The 23,961-nt window shown below is 41.5% G+C and overlaps 1 protein-coding gene across 1 annotated transcript in view; it reads left to right on the forward strand.

Annotated features, from left to right (window-relative positions):
- The first annotated feature begins 6,513 nt into the window (after window positions 1–6,513).
- Window positions 6,514–23,961, forward strand: part of LOC135208567 (N-acetylgalactosaminyltransferase 7-like) — a 32,247-nt gene continuing 14,799 nt past the window's right edge. Inside the window, exons 1-4 of the mRNA XM_064240895.1 lie at window positions 6,514–6,650; window positions 10,650–10,823; window positions 13,835–14,058; window positions 16,261–16,427. Coding sequence (XP_064096965.1) covers window positions 6,636–6,650; window positions 10,650–10,823; window positions 13,835–14,058; window positions 16,261–16,427 — 580 coding nt within the window. The 5' untranslated portion in view covers window positions 6,514–6,635. The remainder of the gene's footprint in view (window positions 6,651–10,649; window positions 10,824–13,834; window positions 14,059–16,260; window positions 16,428–23,961) is intronic.

Raw genomic sequence — 23,961 nt, forward strand, 5'->3', positions numbered from 1 at the left:
GGCTCTTATTCCCAGTCGTAAGCCATTTTATGGCGTAGTGGGTAACCCTTTGGGTTTCAGAGTACCTCTGAACCAATCGGTGGAGGTGCTCCTTCCCAAGGTCCCGGCAGGTAACAGACTTGTTGGTATTTCGGTAAGAGAAGTGCCCCTTCTTGAAGACACTTTTAGGAATCAATCCGAAAGTCTGTCGCATACTATGTGGATGCTCTCGGGCCTCATGGGTTTCTTAAAACGGGTTGGGTATACTCATTCTGATCCCATTTTGTTCAATAACCTCATCACGTCGGTGTCGATGGGCTTAGCTCATCCAGCGAACGTCTCTGCTAGTTGTACTACCTTTGTCAGCAAGAAGGGGAGGGACCTTTATCTGGGCCATCTCCCACCTCATTTCCCAGATATTTCACAAGCGAGTTTTGTCCAGGGCTCTGCTGGCGCTCTGTGAAACTCTCTTCAAGGAGGAGGATGTATCCATCCTTGGTGGACATTTGGTTTTCCTCCACGTCAGTAGTCGAGTCTCAGCAAGCCATTATTCGGGTGGCTGCTCAGAGCACTAGGTCCCCTAAAGGTGTGTGTGCACCATCGCCAGGTAAGCGCTCCAGTTCATCTTCCCCGGCCAGGTCTCCCAAGAAAGTCAGGTTTTCATCTAAACCTTCGTCTGCTTTCTCCAAACCCTCTTCTAGCAAGAAGGGTTTTCGGAGATAGGAGACACCGCCCTCGTAGATGCCAGTAGGAGGTTGTTTGTCCCCCTTCGTAACAACCTGGGAGAAGTTGGGTGCGGGTAGTTGTGTGGTGGAGGTCTTGAGAGTGGGGTACAAGATCCCTTTCCATTCGGCCCCTCCACTATCCAATTCCCCGTTAGTTCTTTCAGGATTCCCCATCATCCATCGGGGGAAAGCTTTGGCGACAGAGATTCATTCTTGGGACAAGGGAGCGTTAGAACTAGCTCCCCCCACTTCGGGCTTTTACAGTCGAATCTTAGTAACCTCCAAGGCGGACGGTTCTTGGAGGCCCATCATAGATCTTTCGGGCCTGAACCGTTTCATCATTTCCCACGAAGTTTCGTATGAAACGACTCAGTCGGTGCTGAGGTCAGTCCAAACGCACGACTGGATGGGTGGTGTCAGTGGACCTCAAGGATGCGTATCTACAAGTTCCAATACATCCGGAATCTCGGAGATTCCTTCGTATCTCAGGTCCACTGTGAACCTTCCAGTTCAAAGTCTGTTTCAGACTAACCCAGCACCTCAGGTGTTCACGAGGGTGATGGCTCCTGTTTCTGCTATCGTCAGGGCTTCCGCATGAGAAGGTACCTGAATGATTGACTAATCCAAGTCTCTTCCAGGGAGGAGGCTCACAGAGCAAGGAACTTCCTTCTAAAGCTCTGCGAGACATTGGGGATTCGTATCAACATGACGAAGAGTTCCCTGTCCCCTTCACAGACTATTACCTATCTCAGCGTGGAGTTTCAGATGCCTCTTTTGAAGGCTTTCCCAACTCGAGAACAAGTGCGGTCGATTATGAGACAAATCGAGCTCTTCCTCTCGGACAAAGCGTAACTTGTAAAAGAATGGAGAAGTCTTCTGGGAAAGATGTCATCTCTGTCCCTTCTAGTTCCAGGCTCTCGTCTCTGGATGCGTTCTCTGTCGGTACGTCTCAGGGAATTCGCCGGGACTTTCGGGACGGGAAGAAAGGCAGTGATAATCTGGGACGATTCCTGCCTCGAGGCTCTTCGGTGGTGGTCAGAAGAGGCTCATCTGACCACCGGCGTAAGTCTTGCCCTCCCGATTCCGGACGTACATCTGTATTCAGATGCCTTGAATCAGGGTTGGGGCGCAACCCTGGAGGAAGCTCATGCCGAGTGCCTTTAGAGGGTTTCAGATCGGGAGGAGTCAATAAATTTCCGAGAATTAAGAGCCATAAAGGAGGCTCTGTTAAGCTTCAAAGATTTAGTCTGGGGGAAAGTCGTAGCACTCTTTTCAGACAATGCTACGACACCAGCTTACCTAAAGAGACAGGGAGGTACAAGGTCGTCAACCCTGAACATCGTTGTGCAGAGAATCTTACGTTGGTGCGAAAGCCACAAGACCTCATTACGTTCGCGGTTCATTGCGGTAAAGCTCAACATCCAGCAGATGAGCTGAGCCGTTCAAAAGAAGTCTGAGGAAGCGAGTGGACATTACCGCAAGAAGTAGTTGAATCACTGTTAAAGAGGTGGCCAGCCACGGTGGATGTGTTTGCCACAAGGTTGAACTATTGTCTCCCAGTATATTTCTCTCCGGTCTTGCGGGACGAACACTATGCTCCACCCGTGGGACAATCTACAAGTATATGCCTTCCCTCTGTTTGGCCGCATTCATCAGTTACTGGCAAAGCTAAGAGGGTGCAAGAATACGGAGATGACCCTAATTGCTCCATTTTGGCCTCAGAGACCATGGTTCCCGGATCTCTTGGAAGTGCTGTCCGAACCTCCAATCCTCCGATCCTCCTGCCACGAAGGAAGGATCTTCTCAAACAGCCTCATTTTCATCATTACCACAAGAACCTTCCTGTGCTCAACCTAGCTGCATGGAGACTGTACAGCAAGCAGCCCGAAAGTCTGGTCTTTCGGAAGGAGTGGCTCGACAACTTTCTGTGTGCCTGAGGAAGTCTACAAGGAAGTTATACCAGGTAAGGTGGGCGATGTACCATACATGGTGCAGGGGACAAGGGCATAGTATTTCCCACCCCACGATAGCAAAGGTGGCAGAGTTTCTTCTTTTCCTCAGGAAATCCAAGTCTCTCTCTTTACTGTTACAGGCTACAGGTCCATGTTAGTGAGCACCTTAGGTTTCATTTACTCCAGAGATTTTCTAATAGTAGAGTCTTTCATTGATCTTTCTCAGATCTTCTCAGATCTTTTATTCTCAGATCTTTAAGATCGAACGACCGATTGTTCCACTTTGGGCCCCTCTGTGGGATTTAGTGGATGTTCTAAAATTATTAAGCTCGCAAACCTTTGAACCTCTGGAGAGTTTGTCCTTACGAGAACTTACTCAGAAAGTCTTGTATTTTATATCGCTGGCTACGGCTAAAAGAGTGGGGAAAATTCAGGCTGTCTCAAGATCAATTTCGTTTGCGGGGAAGGATTTGTATCTCGTATTTTCCAGAATTTGTGGCAAAGTCAGAGTTGGAAACTAACCTCCTTCTGAGAGGGTTAAAGGTTTTGTCTCCCGAGGATTTCGTCGGAGGTGACGTTGCTGAAATGTGTCTTTGTCCAGTTTGAGCGCTTAAGTACTAACTGTCACGCACTGCCAAATTATTGCCGCGACCGCGGTCATTATTCGTTTCGCTTAGGAATCCTTCAAGACCGCTATCGAAAACGCAATCGGTTTTTTCTTAAGGGAAGTAATCCCCCAATCTCTTCCCAGCAACACAGTTTCGGGAAACGATGTTCTGCGCCCTAGAGCGCATAGTATCAGGAGTGTAGCAACATCATCGGCCTTTCTGAGGAATTTCTCAGTAAGCAGAGTTTTGGATGCGGTATCATGGGAATCAGTGTCGGTATTTACTTCTTTCTACTTGAGAGATGTACAGTTCGTGTCAGAGAGGGGTTACTTGCTAGGGCCGTTCGTAGCATCTAATTCAGTGTTAGGTTAGTCGGCAATTAGCACAGGATCGGTAGGGGAAGTAGTAATTTTATTGATTTCTCATTTTTCGTAGATTAGTCTGCCTACTTTTCTGGTTTATGTCTGGTTTTGGTGTACATATTACTATCCCTGGTAAGTATGTTCTTTCGCAGCGGCTCAGCTCCCTCATCGCAACTTCTGGATTCATCACTCACCTTCAATGGACGTCAGGAAAGATCTCCCCTTGGGACTTATTCTCCATACATGGGAGGCTATACAGCCACATGTGAGGTGTGTAGTTCCCCTCCACACATGAGAAGTTTATGATATTTCATGGGAGGTTAGACGTGACCAAGACGAGTCTTACTGATCAGTCTAACGTTGAAGTACTCGTTCCTCCCGTTTCTCACCTGAGCATTGATTGAAGGTGAGTTAATGGTATTAATCCAAGGTAATAGTTTAATGAGTTTATACCAATGTACATCGAGTGGTCAGGCTGAAATAATGAATGAGCCCACCTCCAATTAAATGTTGTAAATCGGGCTAATTCAAGTGTTCAGGTTGTGTAAAGCAATATGGAGTTTTCATATTAAAACTAATATTATAATAACTACCTGAACACCGGAATGACACCCACCCTCCTCCCCTCGTCAAATGATTAAGGATTTTGCTATTGACGGGAGTAGTCACTGTCGGCTGGGGGCAGCGCCACCAACCACGGACAGTTGACTCAGTAACAATGTTTACCTGCAGGGTTGGTAGCGCTGGCAGTTAAAATTTTACCTAAGTGTTGGTAATTTTTGTGGGGTATTGTTCAGGCTGGTCAGGTGACCAGGGCTAATTCAGGTGTTCAGGTAGGTATTACAATATTAGTTTTAATATGAAAACTCCATACTTCTTTCACTCACTGGAGATTGGAGAGAGCATTGACCAAGGGACTTGTAAGGAGACCTGGTCAAACTCTTTTGAGACTAGAGCCAAGTCCAAGCAGGGAGGTTTGACTGCCATTCTTGAGGCTAAACTGACTGAAATGATGGATCAAGACCAATTAGTTCCTGCTAGAGCCCACATCTGCGTCTCAACTGGGGAATACTTGGCTCTGAGAACAATTGAAAAGTCAACTTTTAAGGAAACAGAGGCTTCAAGTGCAGAAGCATTCAGGTCAACACACCCAGGAGTGTACCTTGTCCATTTCCCCTGGCAAAGATTTGTTAACAATCATCTGTAAGAAATAGAGATAGTAGCAGCTGTTGCTTCTGTAAAACCCCTCTCTGAAGGAATGCTTGAGAAATAATCAGAGTTGTGGCTGTATTCTAACAAATGTGAAGGCATAGGTCATGAAGGTGTTCATACCCATAGAAAATGCCCAAAATAATAGAAAATTGAGAAAACTTATCAAATGTTTAACCTTGTAAAGGAAAACCTGATTTATGATGATGAATCTGATCATTCTATTTAATGAAAGTTATCTTCCTCTTTCCACTAATGCAGTGTTATAGTACGTATATACTGCACTTGATGAGACAGCAATTAGGTTTTTCACAAATGAGTACTAAATGGGCACCTTCTAGTATGAGGGATACCCATCTAAAAGGAAGATTGAACTCTTTCTAGATAACCTTTTCTTACCTGACTTTGTAGTGTACCAGAAACTAGTTGTATATACTATTTTGTTCTTTAATTATAACAAGTAATACTGTACATTACTTAAAATTTTTACATACATTCTGGTGGAAACAAGGATTTCTGGATTAAACACTTAAAAAAATTATTGTCATTGTATTTAATACGTATATTACAATGAAATATGTCAAGTGTAACCACCCACTGATTAAAATGAAAATTATTAATACAAAATGCCAGTGTTAAAAAAAGACAAAAAATTAATTGAATATTAATTTTATAAAATGTAAAAGTTAAATTAATTTCACACACTTGGTGTTCCATAGTTCTTTCAAATGAAATGCCAATACATATTTTAATCATTTTCTTATATTTCAGTGGAATTCATATACATCAGACTGAATTTTTTTTTTTTTTTTATTAACGGAGGGTCATTTAAATTCTCATACTTATTGCTTCAGTCTTACTTCCTCAAGTCCTTATTCTGCATGAACAAATTTGAAATTTTTTGAAGAACTGGGCCAACTTAAGAACAAACTTTTTTTTTCCCTTTCCTAAAGGGTTTGTCAAATGCCATGTTTTTACTTGCTACTAATTATAGTAAGTTTGTCGTTATTTTCTCAGGGTTGTCTCATTACAGTACGTGTAATGCAATACATATACTGCAGATGTTATTGATTTTTAGAATTTTCATATAAACAGTAGTTTCAGATCATTTGTTGCATTAGTAAGATGCCAATTACATAGGCATGTTGTCAATGTGAGTACAGTTCTGGGTATTAATAGGAACTGGTATATATTTTTATTTATAATGAAACTATTGGTAATGGTAAAAAAAAGTTATATAAATTATTTGAAGAGAAGCAGAGTATGTAGACTGGTAATGGTAAAGAAAAAATTATGTGAATTATTTGAGGAGAAGCAGAGTATGTAGACACTGTATTTTTACTGTAGTTCTCCCCTGAGATAATAGAAAATGGGAAGCAGCAGCTGGAGCTTACCTTCATGTGTGATCCCACCAGCCTCTGCTTCCCCCCTTCCCCAGTCCCCACAGTAACCTCCATGCTGGTGAAAGTTTCCACCTGACAGCCCACCTCCAGCCAAGATCTTTAGGCAAGACTAGTTACTCCCCTTCCTCCCTCCCGCCTTGTCATGTGGGAAGATCATCCTCCCAAGAGACCCGGGTGCTCAGTGGCCAGTGACCGCTGGAAGCCTCACTGGCTAGTGGTTCTCTGCTCACAAGTGTTACAACTTCTTGCAAGTTATATGTGTGGGGAACATTCATTATCAACTTAAGAAGGGAAAACATTGTTAAATCAATCAAATTTATCCCTTATGGCAATGAATTTTCTTTGGTTTTTATCTTTTAAGTGATAATTCAGTAGTTCTGTTCCCAGTTCATGCACCATGTTTATTGTAGAGGTAAGTGGTTTGACTTTTATTCGGGAGCCTTTTTCATTTCTTCACATTAATTTTTTGAATGTTCAAAGATTTTTGTGTAATGTTCAATCCATCTACTACAATAGCCTCTAACTTATCAAACTTCTTTACTTGATTAGCTGCATTTTGCTGTTGGCATTTGGCTAGGGTCTTTTTATTAGTGATGGGCTTTTGCATATAAATCTCTCAGATTTAATGTAAATGTCAATTTCAGCTAAGCTTACTATATAGATTACTAGTACTACATATATGGAAATTGAGTTATATACTGGATACCTTGACTGTGATTAAAGCTTAGGCATTACTATTTTAATTTTTAGATGACCCAGTATCTCACATTGACAATTTAGTTAGTTTCATAATAATACATAATAAACTGTAAGGAGATAACTGTGATTCTGAATTGAGGTCAAGTTGTTTATTCTTTGATAAAACTTCAGGTATGGTTTTTAGAGTACAAATTTACAATATATTATGAAAATGCACTTTTTTAAATACAAATAAATTCAAAATAAAATTGACAAATGAATGCAAACAAGTCATGTACAGTACACTATGATGGCTCATTATATGCTTTAGCCATTTCATCTGCACTTTACACTTTGGACAGTACTTATATCAAACTCAAAAGCTGGAATAAAACATGGCTTTGATTAAGTAAATTCATGGAAAAGTTCACTGCCCATCCTTCTATCAAGAAAATCTGAATCCAGGTGTGTCTAAATAGTAAGAAACAAAGAATTGATGAAACCCAATGAAAATATGTAGAATTTGGTTTTCATTATTGTAAAGGTGAATGTTATGCTTAGAAATGATAAATGCTTAATTGACAGTTTTTCTTTCTAAGTGAAAGGGTTGATTTATTCTGGGGCTGCCTTGTCTTGTACTTTAGTATGTGACATGGTAAGATATTAGGTGACTTTCTTATTACATGTACTTCAAGCTTATGTTCTAATCTTGATTGGTAGATGCTGCTGTATTATATTAATGTACCTACATTACTTTTGAGGTGTACAGTATATGCATTAGATTCCTATTTCTCTATTGTGTAGTAGAGAAATAGGCACTCAAGTATATTACTAATTTTCTTAATAAAAGGTAAATAGATGCCTATAAGTACATAATTGTAGACTGATGAACTTCATCACTGTTGTACTCATTTAGTTGTCATATTCTTCTTGATGCTTTTAATAGCTTAATTATGTAGGTAGGGATATTTTATTTTGTTATAAAGCGATAGTTTTACTGTACTTCTCAAATTTCTCTATTAATATGGTAAGGGTAGTGTCATTCCTTTACATCATATGCTGACCAAGCATTCATCACTTACATGTAGTATTTAGCATTTATAATAATTATTAGAATAGTTTACATGTCAGATTTTTTTACATATGTTTTTGTCTCATGCATTGTATGTTCATGTACAATACTTATGTTAAAATGCCACAGTAGACATTCTAATTGTTCATAGTTTGTAAAATAACCTCAGATTCTCAAACTGCCATATTAATGATGGGTAGTTATATCAGAGAGGCAGCCCCTGTTATTTGATTGTTCTTTGGAGAGGAGACATTTATCAATACAGGCAGCTCTTTGTTATTGGCAATCTGGTTTGATGGCGCTTGTCACTTGTCTAGTGACAAAAATCGCTGTTATGCACAGATTTTTGTCGTCGGCACCGACACGTACCTAACAGAGGCAATTTTAACTTATTATGATGCTGTCAGAACAGAACCCACGCATTAACCGGGGACTATCTGTACTGCATGATGATGCCCAGCATTTTGCACTTTTGGGTATTTGGCAGAAATGAAAAAGTTTTACATCCATCATTATATTGGTATTTGTTAAATTTGTACTGTTTAAATTATTGATGCCCTTTTCTATGTCTATAACCTTGAAGTTATATCCAACTCAACTTGCTCTAGTAGGAGGTAGGTCTGTACTTAGGAAACCTGTGCTGTGTATGAAAGGAGGATAAGTAAGCTTTGTTGTAGTATGAACGAAGGATAGACTACTTAAGAGGAAGCAATCTCAACAGCTGATGAAAATTGAAGATCATGTTTGGTCCTAGAAGGTCACTGACCTCTTGTTACATGGACTTCCTGTTACATGGATATCTTTCAGTGACAGCTGGTTCAGTTACTGAGGCTTTGCAATAAGGTAGTTAATGATGGCAGGCAGCTAGGTGATCTGAGTCCCCTGTCAGTAACCCTATTACTTTTTCTTTGATCATTGTTCAGTCTGTTTGTCCTCACTGCTACTGTAGTGATGAGAACTTTATTTAGTTATTTAATTTTGAAGCTTTGTGTTTATTTTTTTATGATTATTTGTGTTTTAGTGGTGGTTTAGCCTGTCTTGGATACACCATGTGATGATGCTTGTTCAGTATGTCTTGGATACTTAATGATTATTTAGGAAAGGTTTATTATGTTTGTGTTTAGGTTTGTACAACCATTATATCCTGATCTATAGAGAATACAAATGCGACTTTACAGCAAGACTTGGATTTGTTTATTAATGAAGCATCATCAGTTATGAATTTTCTGATTTTTGCTCTAGGTGTGGAGGATGCCTGGAATCTTTTCTTTCAATTTTTCATACAAAGTTTGCTTGGACTGTACTCCTCTTCTGTAGATGATGATCTTTGACACATTCTATGGATCAAAGCTCTTAAGAAAAGCTTAGTTTAATGGCATGAATTCATGACCAACTTTCAATGAGACATGGGATATTCAATTTGGTTCTCTTCTCAAGTTCACTGGAATCTTCCAGGAATATTCTGCATAGGCTGTTGTTCATTCCCCTTTGTCCCTTGATATGATGATACATTAACAGAGGATACTGTTGGGGAAATGAAAGTGGTGCAATGATTGTAACATGTGGTATCATCCTTCTCCAGGGAGGAGGTTGTCCCCAGCTGTCCTCTTGTTTTCCCAAAGGACTTTCCTAACTCTACCTTTGCACTCCTTTTACAAGTGCTCAGGTGGTGGTTGTGGCCTATGTACACATCTCTTCTCCGTTTTGAAGAGCTCTGCACCAGTTGATGATTTTGACCTGCAGTTTCTGGATTGTTGTTGGCATTTCCTATATTGGTTTTAGAGCAGATTAGGAATTCTCCTCTCTGGAGATCCTGGCTTTAACTCAAACCCTCAGTTACTTCAGTTGTTGCCCTCCAGACCTTCACCTGTTGCAGTAGGGAATTCCTTTCCCATATCCTTTCCATCCTCTCTATTTTCCCCAAAATGTGTATCACTAAGACAGAGAGGGAAGGGGGTCTTCTCTTGGGGGATTCTTGAGGGTGATCCTTAAGGGTGATCCTTAACGGTGGGTTTTCATCTATTGAAGGAGCACCAGGGTTTCTCCCTTGGAGGGTCAGGACAAGAAGTCACTTCAGTAAGGATTGAAATATTAATGGTTTTTGTATTGCCTCTCATCTTTGAAGCAGTGGCTGCTTGGAGTGCAATCTCCCTGTCAGTAACAGCCCAGTAAGCATCTTTGCTTTACAACAGTCTCTGTATCATGGCAAGTGAAGTAAATCATGCTCTAGCCAACAGAACCATTAACTGCAGCTTCTCAAGATCATTGGAAAAGGAATTGACATAGAACTAGAAAGACTGACACCTAGCACTAAAATTACTGAACTTAATATCATACAGGACCTGACACCCACTTGAGTATCAGTAGATATATATGAAATATTTGCAAAGTTGTTTCCACATATTGATGTTTAATGTATGTGAATATTATTGTCAACCTTTGTGGGCCTATACCTTGGTGTTCTTCTGCTCTCCAGCGCCTTCCTTTTCTGATTTTGGGCCAAGGCCCTTCATGTTAGCCTTTAGAAATCTGGCAATTTATATGTAATCTATTGTATCAAAATGTTTGTTTTGATCAGGTTGAATTGATCAACAGTAATGTACAGATGAAAATTTACTACGTACTTTACTTAATAGTAATTCAATGTAATATCTTTTTCAGGGGCAAAGTAACTTAAAGTTTTTGAATGCCGTCAGGATGCGTATTATGCAATTTCGTCGTGGTCGCCTTCTGAAGGTGACATTAGGAGTAGCTGGAGTGATAGTAATTTTATTCTTCTTAGCATCAAATTCCCCTAATGCGCCTTCATCTCTCAGATCAGCTGGTGCTTTTATGGTGAGTAATCTTTGAGTATAGTTAATGAAGCCTGGTTTTTAGTATACCAAAGCTTGCATACTCTTATGATCTTCATTAAGACTACCTTTTGTCTGCGGCAAAGGAATTACTATTGGTTTGATGTGAAATAATTGTTATTTTAAAGGAAAGGAAAAATCCCAAGAACTTTGTGAGACTAACTTTTAAAGAAGTTTGTTTATCACTTTCATAGTTTGGTAATAATTCTTGTTTTATCTGGAAAGTTCTGAAATATCAATATTTTACAGCTAACAGTATAAAACTTGTGCTGCATTACTTCCCAGTTCTTTGTGTGGGCCAGGGAAATTCACAGTAGTACACTGACTTGAAACCACATCTCAGGTCCAGGGCAGTACATTTAATCATTACAAACCCCATTGACCTTATTTATTGTCTTTACTTTCTAATAAAAGCCATCATAATGCTGAAATGTTGATTTAAAAAATCAAAAGATCCTTTATAAGTATTTTTTTAAATGAACCTTACCTTTCCATCATACATATAGCTTTTACTTCCATGCCATTGGTAGTTCAACAGATTGAAACAAAAAGAGCAAGAACACTCAGTTCTCTATGTATATCCGTCTTCTATCCATCTACTTCCCCTACCCTCCACCAGGGGATCGATAGGTACAATCACTTGTAGCCAGTCAGTCAGCTTCTTTTGCTGGTTTCGGTAGGAGTTCCGCAGATGCACTCAGGTTTTGTTGTTTGTATATTTTTAATATGCATTTGGTAAGTTCCTGTTAGGTAAGAGTTACCAAAACAGGTATTTTTCCAGTTTTATTAACCCTCATGATATGTTTTGCTCAGGGAAAAGTTATACTAATTGGATAACTATGTGAATCATAGTTGAACAAAATGTGGTAATTGATCACAAACGGAGAGAGCTTGTTAGACTGTAGAAACAACTATATAGAGAATTATGTATACTAGTAAGTCTTAAGCTAAAGAGATACATGCCTTGTCTGCTCTCCCATTTAGCAACTGGTTAGGTCTTCTGCTGCTTCATTTCAATCTGTTACTCCAAATGAGCTTCCCACTGATTCAGGGCAGTAGTTTTGATAGGATGAAGTAATTATTTATTATTATATTAGTGTTTTGTTTTCTGCAGTACATACCCTCCTGAAGGTTTCAGCAAGTTCAAGTTGTTTCCAGCATTGGAGGAAGGGTCAAGGCTTTTTATTGGCTGTCCTTGGCACATTCCTGTCTTATGTTCTCATGGCTTGAAGTGACGGAATCGTGACATGTCAGAAAGCAGTGCGAAGCTTGTGCCTGTTGTCCCGTTCCTCTGTTTGGTCTGGTAAGCCACCAGGTCCAGCATTAGTCTAAGGAATTTGTATTCTTGTAGGAATAAATGCGTAACTGCCTGAGCTCGGAAGGCATGTTTTTCAGATACTAATAGTACCAGTTTTCTTCTCTTGACTGGATCACTTGGGTAAGAATAAAAGGAAAGTCTCGACATTTTTTTCCCTCTTTATTTTTACTGTTATCAGATCTGCTTGGTAGCAGTGATGCTTCGTCTCTTTCTGATAGTATGTATTTAAGTGAACTGTAGCTGCCTTATCAAGGAAAGTTACCTTTTGCTTTGATCAGTTTCGCTTCAATCTTCTGTAGCTAAGTATCTAGTGAGAAGCCTTGACTGTCTTCAGCTTTCCTGTGCATTGTGGATTTTTCAGCCAGGGCTATACTAATATGCCTTGCAGTTTTGATTCACCAGCAATATGCATGCAGTGTACAAATTTTGCGCAGTGGTGCCACATTCTTGCACAAGAGGCTTTGAGCCTAACGTTTGTGTGCTTGTGGCTTGTATGCTTATGACTTGTAGGCTTGCGCACTTACTGCGTGTGCTTCTATCACCTGTGGACGTGTCTCCTGCTCGACTTTGCCTGTCTATAGAGAATCTCGGCATGCACTATCATTTCGGCTTCCATTTAAGTAAGCAGATGGTTGCCATTGGTAGTCCCAACATTGTGGTTGGGGATTTTGACTCCTTTTCTACTTGTGGGAGATTCTATTGATAAGCATATGGTTAATGTTGGTTTTCTGCAACCCCTTGTGGTGTAGGAACATTCTCTCATTATCACGAGACTTTCCTGATCAGAATTTAGAAAATTTGGTTGAGCCGACTGGATTCCAGCTGAATTAGTCTTCCTTTTGAGCCAGAGCAAGTGCTTTTGTTGGCCGTGATTAAAGAGCAGTTTTTAACCCTCGCTGGAAGCTTATCAGGAGTTTGTTTAGTGCAATCAACTGCTGCTCCTCCGGCATCAAGTGGAGTAGTCTTCACCTCCAGTCTCTCTGCCATAGTATGTTCAATAGCTGAGACTTATCCTGCCTTTTCTGTGGTAGGAGGGCAATTGCTAGTGCCCATGTTGATTGATGAATCAGGTGTCTGATATTTAACAAGTATATAAGTAGTTGCAATTTCCTTTATAGAATTGTCATGATAAGTAAAGTAGTGAATGTATGAAAGTGAGCATGTTGGTTTTCTGTAGTATATGGTTAATTTGTATTCTGTTGTTTCTAATTATTAAAACATCAAGAAAAGGAATTTTGTTGTTTGTTTTCCATTCAACTTTCAATATGATGCTAGGCACTAATGCATTTAATTCACCTGTTATCCCAGAATGTTAAAATATCATCTACACGTACATATCTCATTCATAACATGCTTTTGGGTGTTATTACGTTTATTATTATAGTTTCAAAGTATTCCATGTACAGATTGGCTACACCCGAATTTTTGCTTATAGAATGACTGCGAATGAAAATACGTTATTAGATACACATAATTCAACTAACTTTTATTATTTTGTCTAGGGCCAGTGGTAGTTGATCTAAGTACAGGACTAATTTTTCCCCTTATTCATTTCCCTTACCTTCAATAGTACATATAATTATTATATATATATGCTTAGAGCTTATGAAAATATCTAATGATATTTTTTATATCTGAATGTAATTTTTTAATTTTCTAATTTTGCTGTATTCCAGAGTAAATCCAAACAGGAAGTAGCATTTTTACCTGACAAGCCTGGCAACTTTGAGCCAACAAATCCTCCTGCAAGAAATGGCCCTGGTGAAGGAGGCAAAGCATATCATTTACCACCAAATAAACAGAATGAAGGTTCCCAGTCTGTCAGTGAATATGGTATTAACATGGTGGTTTCAGATGAAATCCCTATGGATCGTGTCATACCAGACACAAGGCATCCAGAGTAAGTGCAAGTGTTACAGTAAGATAATAATGGTTTTGTAATGATTGTATATGATGATGATATAATGCTAGAATGAAATTGAACCTTCATAAGAAGGCCACTGTCAGAGTTGAGTGAGCAGTCACATTAGGAATGGCAAGTCGTTTTCACTTGGAAACACACTTATGATAAGGTAAAATCTTAGTTGCTTTCAATCTCTTGTTGTTGTCCATGTCCTGACCAAATGATGAGGTCGTCAGTAGGACGTTAGAATTTTACTGTTATCATGCATTACTGGTTTGATAGTAGTTAATAAGGTGATGTTATCATGTGTACACCTGCTACTGCTTGTCTGTATCAGCATAATGGAATGATAAGTTATTATTGAATAATGAAGTGAGAAGATTAATTTAAATTCACTGTGTTTTGGTTCCTTTCAAGTTTCAGTGTAATCAGTAAAATTCTTTAAAATTTTTTGGATGTACATCTATGTATTGCATCATTTACTGCCCCTTAGGAGCAAACCCAGGGCCATATTCCATCCTAAGTTCATGCACAATGAAATGATGCAGTCAGTATAAAGATGTTGAAATCTCAATCTATTACTTTGTTTTTAAGTTTTACTTGATTGGTTATTCATATTGCACACCTGCCTGTCAATAAATCTCTTGGTATGAATACCTTCAATGTTCTTAGACCACTTACCATAGCTTACAGCAGGATAAATTTATAAAAAATAAAACTTATTTTATGTTTAATTATTTTATGATTGAATGTTTAATACCTTTAATTTCACACTGTAAATAAACTCTGATGATAGCATAATGCTAGCTGAAGCATCAGTCAGAGGTTCTGTGATACCTACCCATTAACAACACTCATCCCAGCATCACTTTTCAGTGAATAATGAAGCAAAGTAACTGTATCGTGATTGTAAGATAAAAGATAGCTAATTTTTATTCAATTCTCAGTGCATTATGTTTTTAGATTTTAGTGCTAGTGTCCTAATTGTAAGTAGTAAGTGCTATATTAAGAATACAATGTGTATTTTGAAATTTATTTTGGATTAGGAAAATTTTTCCCTTTTGAAATATCTTGTAAACTTGTTCTTTCCACCATTATCCCTACATTAAAGGGTCAGTTGCCTGATGCACCTTCTATCAAAGGCATCATCCTCCACCAAACCTCTTCTCTCCATATCTTCCTTCACTTTATCTCGTCATCTAATTCTCTGTCTCCCTCTCGATCTTCTTCCTCTAAAAAGTTCCTCCCAAGCCCTTTTCACTCTCTCCTTGTCATCCATCCTCAACACTACCCATACCATATCAATCGTGACTCTCTTATCACCTCTGTATTCTTTACTAAGCCTGCCCATCTTCTTATTTCATAATTTTCCAGTCTCTCAAGTAGCGATATTCCTATAATCCACCTCTGCATTCTCATCTCTGTACTCTCATGCTTTACTTCCTCTTTTCTTCTTAGAGCCCATGTTTCTGCTCCATACATTAACACTGGTCTTATCACTGTGTTATATATCTTGACTTTTAGCTTAATTGGCATTTTTTTATCACATACCACTCCAGCTACCTCTCTCCACTTCCCCCATGCAGCTTTTATCCTACTGTCAACTTCAGCCTCTCATCCTCCCTCTTGGCTTGAAGTAGACCTTAAGTATTTAAACGTTAATGCCTGTTTTATAATTGAGCCTCTTCTTTCTTGTATTACTATTCTATCTCTATCTTCCCCACTGCTCAACAAAACCTCTGTTTTATTCACAATTACCTTTAAGCTACCCCCCTCTAAAGACTCCTGCCAGTCTCCAACCCTTCTCTGTAGGTCCTCATTTTCAGCAGTAATGGCCAGATCATCAGCATACAACTCCCACAGCTCATTATTCCTGATCCCCTCACTCAACACATTCATGACCAGCACAAACAAAAATGGGCTTAATGCTGACCCCTGGTGTAATCCAACACTAACTTCAAAGTTTTCTGTTTCCCCAACCGCTTTTATCACCTTTGTGCTCGTTCTTTTAAATATCATCTCGACCAGCCTAACCAACTTTTCTGGGACTTTCCTTTTCCTTAACACCAAAACAAAACATCATTTCTTGGATTCTATCGCTGCTTTCTCTAGGTCTATAAATGCACAGAGCTCCTGGTTTCCCTCTAGCCTCTTTTACTCTAGCTGTCTTACTATTACTTTCTCTCAATTCATTTTCAGGTGCAAGCATTGGGAATATCCTGAAGATCTTCCAACTACAACAGTAGTTATAGTGTTTCATAATGAAGGATTTTCAACTTTGATGAGAACTGTTCATACTGTTGTTGACAGATCACCCCCACAATTTTTAAAAGAAGTTCTTCTTGTAGATGACTACAGTGATAAAGGTATTTATATCATCTTTGAAAGTTATCTATTTATAACAGTCCCCAGTCATTTTGTTGTGCCACTAAGAATTGCCAGATACTAAATAGGAAAATATAATTCTGTTCTCTGGGAATTGAATTAAGAACAGTGTAGTTGAACTAGTAGTTAATTATTGCACAAAGCTGCTTACTACTGTGGGTGCCCTGAGAGCAACTGGTTAAGAGATAGAGTCCCTTTTTAATTATTTGTCAAGTTTTAGTGGAAGGATCAGCCAACCTTGTAGAAAAATCTACTTTCATGTTGAAGGTTTTTTGAGTAAAGAAACTTTGAGTGACAGTAGTTCATAATAAGAAAAAATAAAGTGACCCAACAGGAGGCAGATGGTTAAAGTAGTATGGCAAAGGAAATTCCATATGGATTGATTGAATGTTGTGTGCTCCTCTTGGGCATCTACATTTGACCTCAGGGTACCAGATGCCTAAACTACAGTGGTACCTTGACGTATGAGTTTAATTCATTTCAGTGGCCCGGAGCTTGTAGCTCCATTTGCTCGACACATCAAATAAATTTTCCTTATTGAAAATATGTAAAAATTCCCTTAATCCGTTCCAAAACTCAAAATGCCACCCCATATTTTTATGTTTATTTTATTAAATAAGGAAAATACATTTTAAATAACATATATTGTATAAAAACAATAGGGTATATAAAGATATACAGGCAGTCCCCGGGTTACGACAGGGGTTCCGTTCTTGAGACGCGTAAGCCGAAAATCGTCGTAAGCCGGAACATCATAAGAAAACCTTATTTTCATACATTCCACTTACCTGTCCAGATATATACATAGCTATAGACTCCGTCGTTCCCGACAGAATTTCAAATTTCGCGGCACTCGCTACAGGTAGGTCAGGTGATCTACCGCCCTGCTCTGGGTGGCAGGACTAGGAACTATTCCCGTTTTCTAATCAGATTCTCTCTGTCGCCGGCGGTATCAACATTGTTGTTACTTCCTCCTGACTAGAATTCGTTTTTCGCAAGCTTTTGATCATCTCTCGCTGAATTTGGTTGACGTACTTGGATCGTTGTTTGGCATTATTCGCTATCGTGGACTGTTTTTTGGACTTGGTTTTTGGAATTCTTGAATATGTCTGACTCTAGTGTTAGTTTCAGAGTGTGTGTGAATGAGGGCTGTAAGGTGAGGATTCCGAAAGCTTCGGTAGATCCTCACACTACTTGTAGTGGGTGTAGAATGGCTGAATGCTCGATTGATAATACGTGTGACGAGTGTGAGAAATTGAGTGCACAAGAGTGGAAGAATCTAACTTCTTACTTGAAGAAGTTAGAGAGAGATAGAGTGAGGAAGGCGGCTTATAAAACCCGCAAAATGTCTGCTTCTCATGATTTACTATCTAGTTCTGTACCTTCTCCGCTGATAATCATGACAATTCTGTTTCAGCCCGTTCACAAATTGCTAATCCCTCTAGTTCTGCTTCGGAAATAGCGGAACTTAGAGCTTCCCTTCAGAAAATGCAAGAAAAAGTCGCAGCATTGGAAGGTAAGGAAAACAAAGTGAATGTGGTTTCGCTAGTGGATGTTAGTGTCCCCCAGTTGTAGTGGAGGGGGCGTCTGGTCGTCTCTGCGACGCTCCCAGGCCTAGACCTCTTCCAAGCTCCCTGGCCCGGAGGAGAAGGAATCGAAAGCCGTACGGGGGTTGTGGAGAATCCCCAACGATCAGGCGTCCCTTCGGCAGAATCGAGCAGATCAAATAATGCCAAGGACCGCTATAGGAAAAGCATCCTTCGCGAGTGCTTTTCTTCATCTAGTTCGCCTTCTCCGAGAAGAGGATGGAAGGAGTCGAAACTTTCCCGTCCGCTAAAGAGAAATATGAAAGAGCATGAACTCAATTCGAGTCCCGAGCGCTTCTCTGAAGAAGGAGCGCCTTCGGTAATAAAGAAGGCGAGGATACATTCAGACTATGGGTCTGGAAGGGATCCTAGAGCGCCTTCCAGATCTCCCTCTCCTGATTCGAAAGACTCCTCAACCAGGAGAATACTAATGAATATGCAGGAGCAATTAGCCTCGTTAGTAGGAACTCTTTATAAGGAGCCTACTAGGAAGAAGGATGATAGGCTTCCTATTAAAAGATCTAAATACCGATCTCCTGTCGGGCACGACGCACCCTCAGGGAGTTGTCGCTCAGGCGGCCATCTCTGGGGGGAGCAGTGCGTTAGACAGAGTGAAGTAAGAAAGGAAGTTACTCCTGTCAAGAGTAAGGCGCCAACCAGGAGCCAGGCTCCGAGTAGGCGCGAAGAGCCAGTGCAACATTCAAGATCTTCAATCAAGCGCCAAGAGTTAGCGAAGAGGAAGATCTATTAGGAGTAGAGCGCTTGTGAGACGGAAAGCGCCTACCGGGATCAATACTCCTACTAAACATCAGGCGCATTCTAAGGCTCCTACCAGGCGCCAGGAGTCATCGGCCTAGATACTCCTCCAGGCGCCAGGAGTATTCTGAACTTAATACTCCTCCCAGGCGCCAGGAGTATTCCGAAGCCTATCTCCTCCCAGGCGCCAGGAGTACTCTGGACTTAATACTCCCTCCAAGGCGCCAGGAGTATTCCGAAGCTTATACTCCTCCCAGGCGCCAGGCGCCTCCCGCGCGCCAGGAGTATTCTGAACAAGATGCGCCTACTAGAAGCCAGGAGTATTCGAGGCGCTCTGCGCCTGCCAAGCGCCAGGAGTATTCCAAACACGTTACTCCCTCCTCCCAGGCGAGATACTCCTGCTGTACACCAGGCGCATTCCTCGTATGAAGAACCTGACACTCGTAAGAGAGTAAGAGAGGAGTCAGAAGAAAGAAGGGAGCCTTCTCCTTCCGAGCCTATGAACCCAGAAGATGCCTCGGAGGACGAATGAAGGAAGGATCTTCTAATTATAAAGTTCTTTCGTCCCTTCTATTGGAGGAATATGGAGATTCTTTGACACCAGCGTGCGCCCCCCGTCCTTCTCCACGCTCTCTGTTTTCGAGCACGAAAACACACAAGTCTTCCTCCTTCCTTAAAATGAAGCCTGCTATTTCTATGAGGAGGGCTCTTCAATCTCTTGACTCCTGGTTCAAGAAGAAGAAGGAATTAGGAAGGACGGTCTTTTGTATGGCCTCCCGCTAAACTTACAGGGAGGAGAGGCATTTGGTACGAAAAGGGAGAGTAATATGGGATTGTCTCTGTCCGTTTTCAGCTGAATCAGACTTCTCGAGTTTGGTGGATTCGTCGAGAAGGCACGCATTTGAATGCAGCGAAGGTAACATGGGGGCTTTCGGAAACGGACCACCTCCTCAGGGGACTGTTTCACACTTTAGAAGTGTTTAAAACTTTTTAGATTGGTCCCTTGGGGTTCTGGCCAAGAAATCGCAACGAAAATGGAACAACTTCGACCCCAGAAACCCTAAAGAAAAGCCATCCTCGATTGCATTGGACAAGGCGGTGGCAGGATGGGATCGGCTGAGGTATGCTCCCTCTTTGGTGCAGGAGTGTTAAAGAAGAGGGCGGTTCACAGTGCTTTCCTCACGAAGGCCGTCTCTCCTCGCGAGAGCCGCCTTATGTTTGCGCCTCTCTCTGAACACCTTTTTTTCCTCACAGTTGGTGAAGGATATCGCGCATTTCTCTCACTGAAAAGGCCACCCAGGATCTCCTTAGACAATCCTCAAGGAAGATAGGCCTGTGGCTAGTGAGGTAAAAGAAAGTGACTCGACCAGCTCAGCAGCAGCGGCCCTTTCGAGGAGGTCTTCCAACTAGATCGATCGCCAGAAGGAAGTCAAACCGAAAAGAGGGGCAGGTCTTCCTTCCGTCCCTTTAAGAAAGGGAAGTGAGAATTCTGTCCTCCAGACACCCGTAGGAGCCAGGTTACATTCGTTTGCGAAAGCCTGGGAAGACATAGGAGCGAATCCTTGGACGATGTCGATTATCAAGAAGGGGTATCGCATTCCATCAAGACATTCCTCCCTTGACAACATCACCGAGGGAATTGTCCGCCAGATACAGGGACCCTGTTCTGATTGGATACTCTTCGTCAAATGGTGGAACAGATGTGGGACAAAAGAGCAATAGAGCTAGTGCTGATTGCAGCTCCCGAGGGTTTTACAATCGCTTGTTTCTTGTAGCAAAAGCCTCGGTGGGGGGATGGAGACCGGTACTGGACGTAAGTGCGCTGAACAAATTCGTCGAACAACAGAAGTTCAGCATGGAAACGTCTGCTTCAGTCCTTGCAGCACTGCGGCAAGGGGATTGGATGGCGTCCCTAGACCTTCAGGACGCATACTTCCACATCCCGATCCACCATTCGTTCGAGGAAGTACCTCGATTTATGTTCGAAGGAAGAAGTCTAATCAGTTCAGGGCCACCCTGTGTTTCGGCCTGTCCACGGCTCCTCAAGTCTTCACAGACGTGATGAAAAATGTAGCAAGACACTTACATTGAAAGGGATAAACGTCTCCCTGTACCTGGACGACTGGCTCATCAGAGCCAGGTCTCAAAAGCAGTGTTTGGAGGACCTGTCTAACACTGGAATTGACAAAATCTTTTGGGATTGATCGTGAACCTCGAGAAGTCTCAGATGATCCCCAGCCAGAACGTGGTTTATCTGGGGATTCAGATGGATATCGGGGTTTTCGAGTTTTTCCATCTCAAGAGAGAATAAAGAAAGTGTGCCACAGTATCGAACTTTCTAGGGAAAGAGCGCACTTCAGCGAGGAATGGCTGAGCCTTCTGGGAACCCTTTCCTCGCTCGAACAGTTCTTTCTCCTAGGAAGATTACATCTTCGACCGCTTCAGTTCTTCCTAAGAAGAAGTTGGAGTTGGAAGACAGGTCAGCTCTCGGACACGTTTCCAATCTCGGAAGAAATAAAACATCATTTGAAGTGGTGGTTGATTCCGTTAAAGGAAAACAAAGGAGTGTCCTGCAAAGTACGGAACCAAGCCTGACATTGTTTTCAGACGCCTCGGAGTCGGGCTGGGGGGCAACATTGGGATCCAAAGAAGTGTCAGGCACCTGGTCGGCGGAACAGGTGTCATGGCATAAATTGCAAAGAGCTCTTAGCAATTCACCTGGCGCTAAAGAGCTTCGAACACATAGTCAGAGGCAAAGTCGTACAGATAAATTCAGACAATACGACAGCCCTGGCTTATATCAAGAAAACAATGGAGGGACGCACTCTTTTGCTCTGTACGAGCTGGCAAGAGATCTACTGATTTGGGCGAACCAAAGGAAGGTAGTTCTTCTAACAAGGTTTGTCCAAGGGGAGAGGAATGTGAGAGCGGACAGATTGAAGCAGGAGGTTCCAGGTCCTTCCCACAGAATGGACACTCCACTCAGAAGTCTGTCAGAGCCTTTGGCTCCTTTGGGGGAAGCCTCAAATAGATCTTTTCGCCACATCCTCTCCAAGAGGATAGAAACATTTTGTGCCCTGGTGGAAGATCCTCCCCGGGCGTATGCAACAGACGCCTTTCTCCTGGACTGGTCAGGATAGACGTTTACGCTTTTCCCCGTTCAAGATACTGGGGGAAGTAGTCAGAAAATTCGTGGCATCCGAAGGAACCAAGATGACTCTGATTGCTCCGTATTGGCCAGCTCAAATTTGGTTCACAGAGGTGATGGAATGGACGGTGGACTTCCCCAGATCTCTTCCAAACAGAATAGATCTGCTCAAACAACCCCACTTGCGAGATGGTACCATCAAAATCTACCCGCTCTTGCTCTGACTGCCTTTCGACTATCGAAAGACTTGTCAGAGCGAGAGGGTTTTCTCGCCAGGCAGCAAACGCAATTGCTAGAGCCCGCAGATCATCTACTAGGCGAGTGTACCAATCGAAGTGGGAAGTTTTTAGAAACTGGTGCAGGTTCGAAGAAGCTGTCCTCTTCCAGTACCTCTGTGACCGAAATTGCGGATTTCCTTCTGTTTCTTAGACAAAAGTCGCATCTCTCGGTACCGACCATTAAGGGGTACAGGAGTATGCTTTCAGCAGTCTTTAGAAACAGGGGATTAGATCTAACGAATGATAAGGATTTGCATGACCTCATTCGTTCCTTCGAAACATCAAAATCACTTGAACCTAAGGTTCCAAGCTGGAACTTAGATGTGGTTCTTAAATTTTTATCATCAGAGGAATTCGAACCACTTCACACTGCTTCGTTTCGTAACATCACTAGAAAGTGTTTGTTTCTGATGTCTCTGGCAACGGCAAAGAGAGTCAGTGAGTTGCACGCCCTTGAATCAAGAGTTGGCTTCAAAGGAGACTCTGCAATTTGTTCATTTCAGTCCCTTTTTCTTGCCAAAAATGAAAACCCTTCGAATCCCTGGCCCAGGAGCTTCGAAGTGAAAGGACTTTTCAGTTTGGTGGGCAGGGAGGCAGAAAGATCCCTTGCCCAGTTTTAGAGCTCTAAAATTTTATCTGGACCAAGAAGAAGCAGTTGGGGGGTTCGCAAAAAGGTCTTTGGTGCTCAGTGAAAGACCCCAAGAGAGCAATGTCCAAGAACGCCTTAGCCTTCTTTGTTAGAAGTGTTATTACAGAAGCTCATAAGAATTGTCCAGATGATTCTTTTAATCTTTTAAGAGTGAGAGCCCACGAAGTTAGGGCAATCGCAACCTCTGTGGCGTTCCAAAGAAATATGTCACTCAAGAACATTTTGGACGCAACTTATTGGAGATGCAACTCCGTGTTTGCATCACATTATTTAAAAGACGTACGAGTTACGTATGATAAATGTTTTTCGTTAGGTCCGTTTGTGTCAGCACAGACGGTTCTGGGTAAAGGAGAAAGCACCAATCCTTAAACTGTGTACGTAACCCTCTTGTCGGATGTGTTCTCGGGTTTTCGGTGTATGGGAGTGTCAGTTGTCGCACAAGCGGCCTTCACTTCGCTTCATTTGAAAATCGAGTGACATCTGACTATTAGAGGGGTACAAAATTTGTGTTTTTGTATGTATGAGTTTTCGAGTTTGTGGTTGTTTGCTGAGGAGTTTGGGGATAACTCTAAGCAATCTTAGAACTAACACGGGTTAGGATCGGGTGATCGGATTGGTTGTGTGCTCCTTAAATAAATGCGTGTTGTCATATAAGCGGATGTGCTCCCATTGACAAACGCCAGTTAGGTTCTGTCGAAGTAAGTGGAAGAGACCCCATCGACAGATCCACAAGAACTCTGCCACAGATCACTATCTCGCTAAGGCTCTTGAGATGAAGCAGAATACTGGGCAGTAGCCACGAAGTCTTCCATCTAAGAAGGTAGGAACTAAGGTTTATTTATACCTACAACATGTTGTTTTTTACCTGTTCTAGTCAGTTAGTTAGCTGTCTCTTGCCCTCCACCAAAGGGTGTCAATCAGCTATGTAATATATCTGACATGGTAAGTGGAATGTATGAAAAATGACATTGTTATGATACAATAAAGTTTCATACATACTTACCTGGCAGATATATACAATTGAAAACCACCCAGCCTCCCGCAGGAGACAGGTGGAAGAGAGAATCTGATTAGAAAACGGGAATAGTTCCTAGTCCT

The sequence above is a fragment of the Macrobrachium nipponense genome, chromosome 11, assembly GCF_015104395.2.
Source record: "Macrobrachium nipponense isolate FS-2020 chromosome 11, ASM1510439v2, whole genome shotgun sequence".
NCBI lineage: Eukaryota > Metazoa > Arthropoda > Malacostraca > Decapoda > Palaemonidae > Macrobrachium > Macrobrachium nipponense.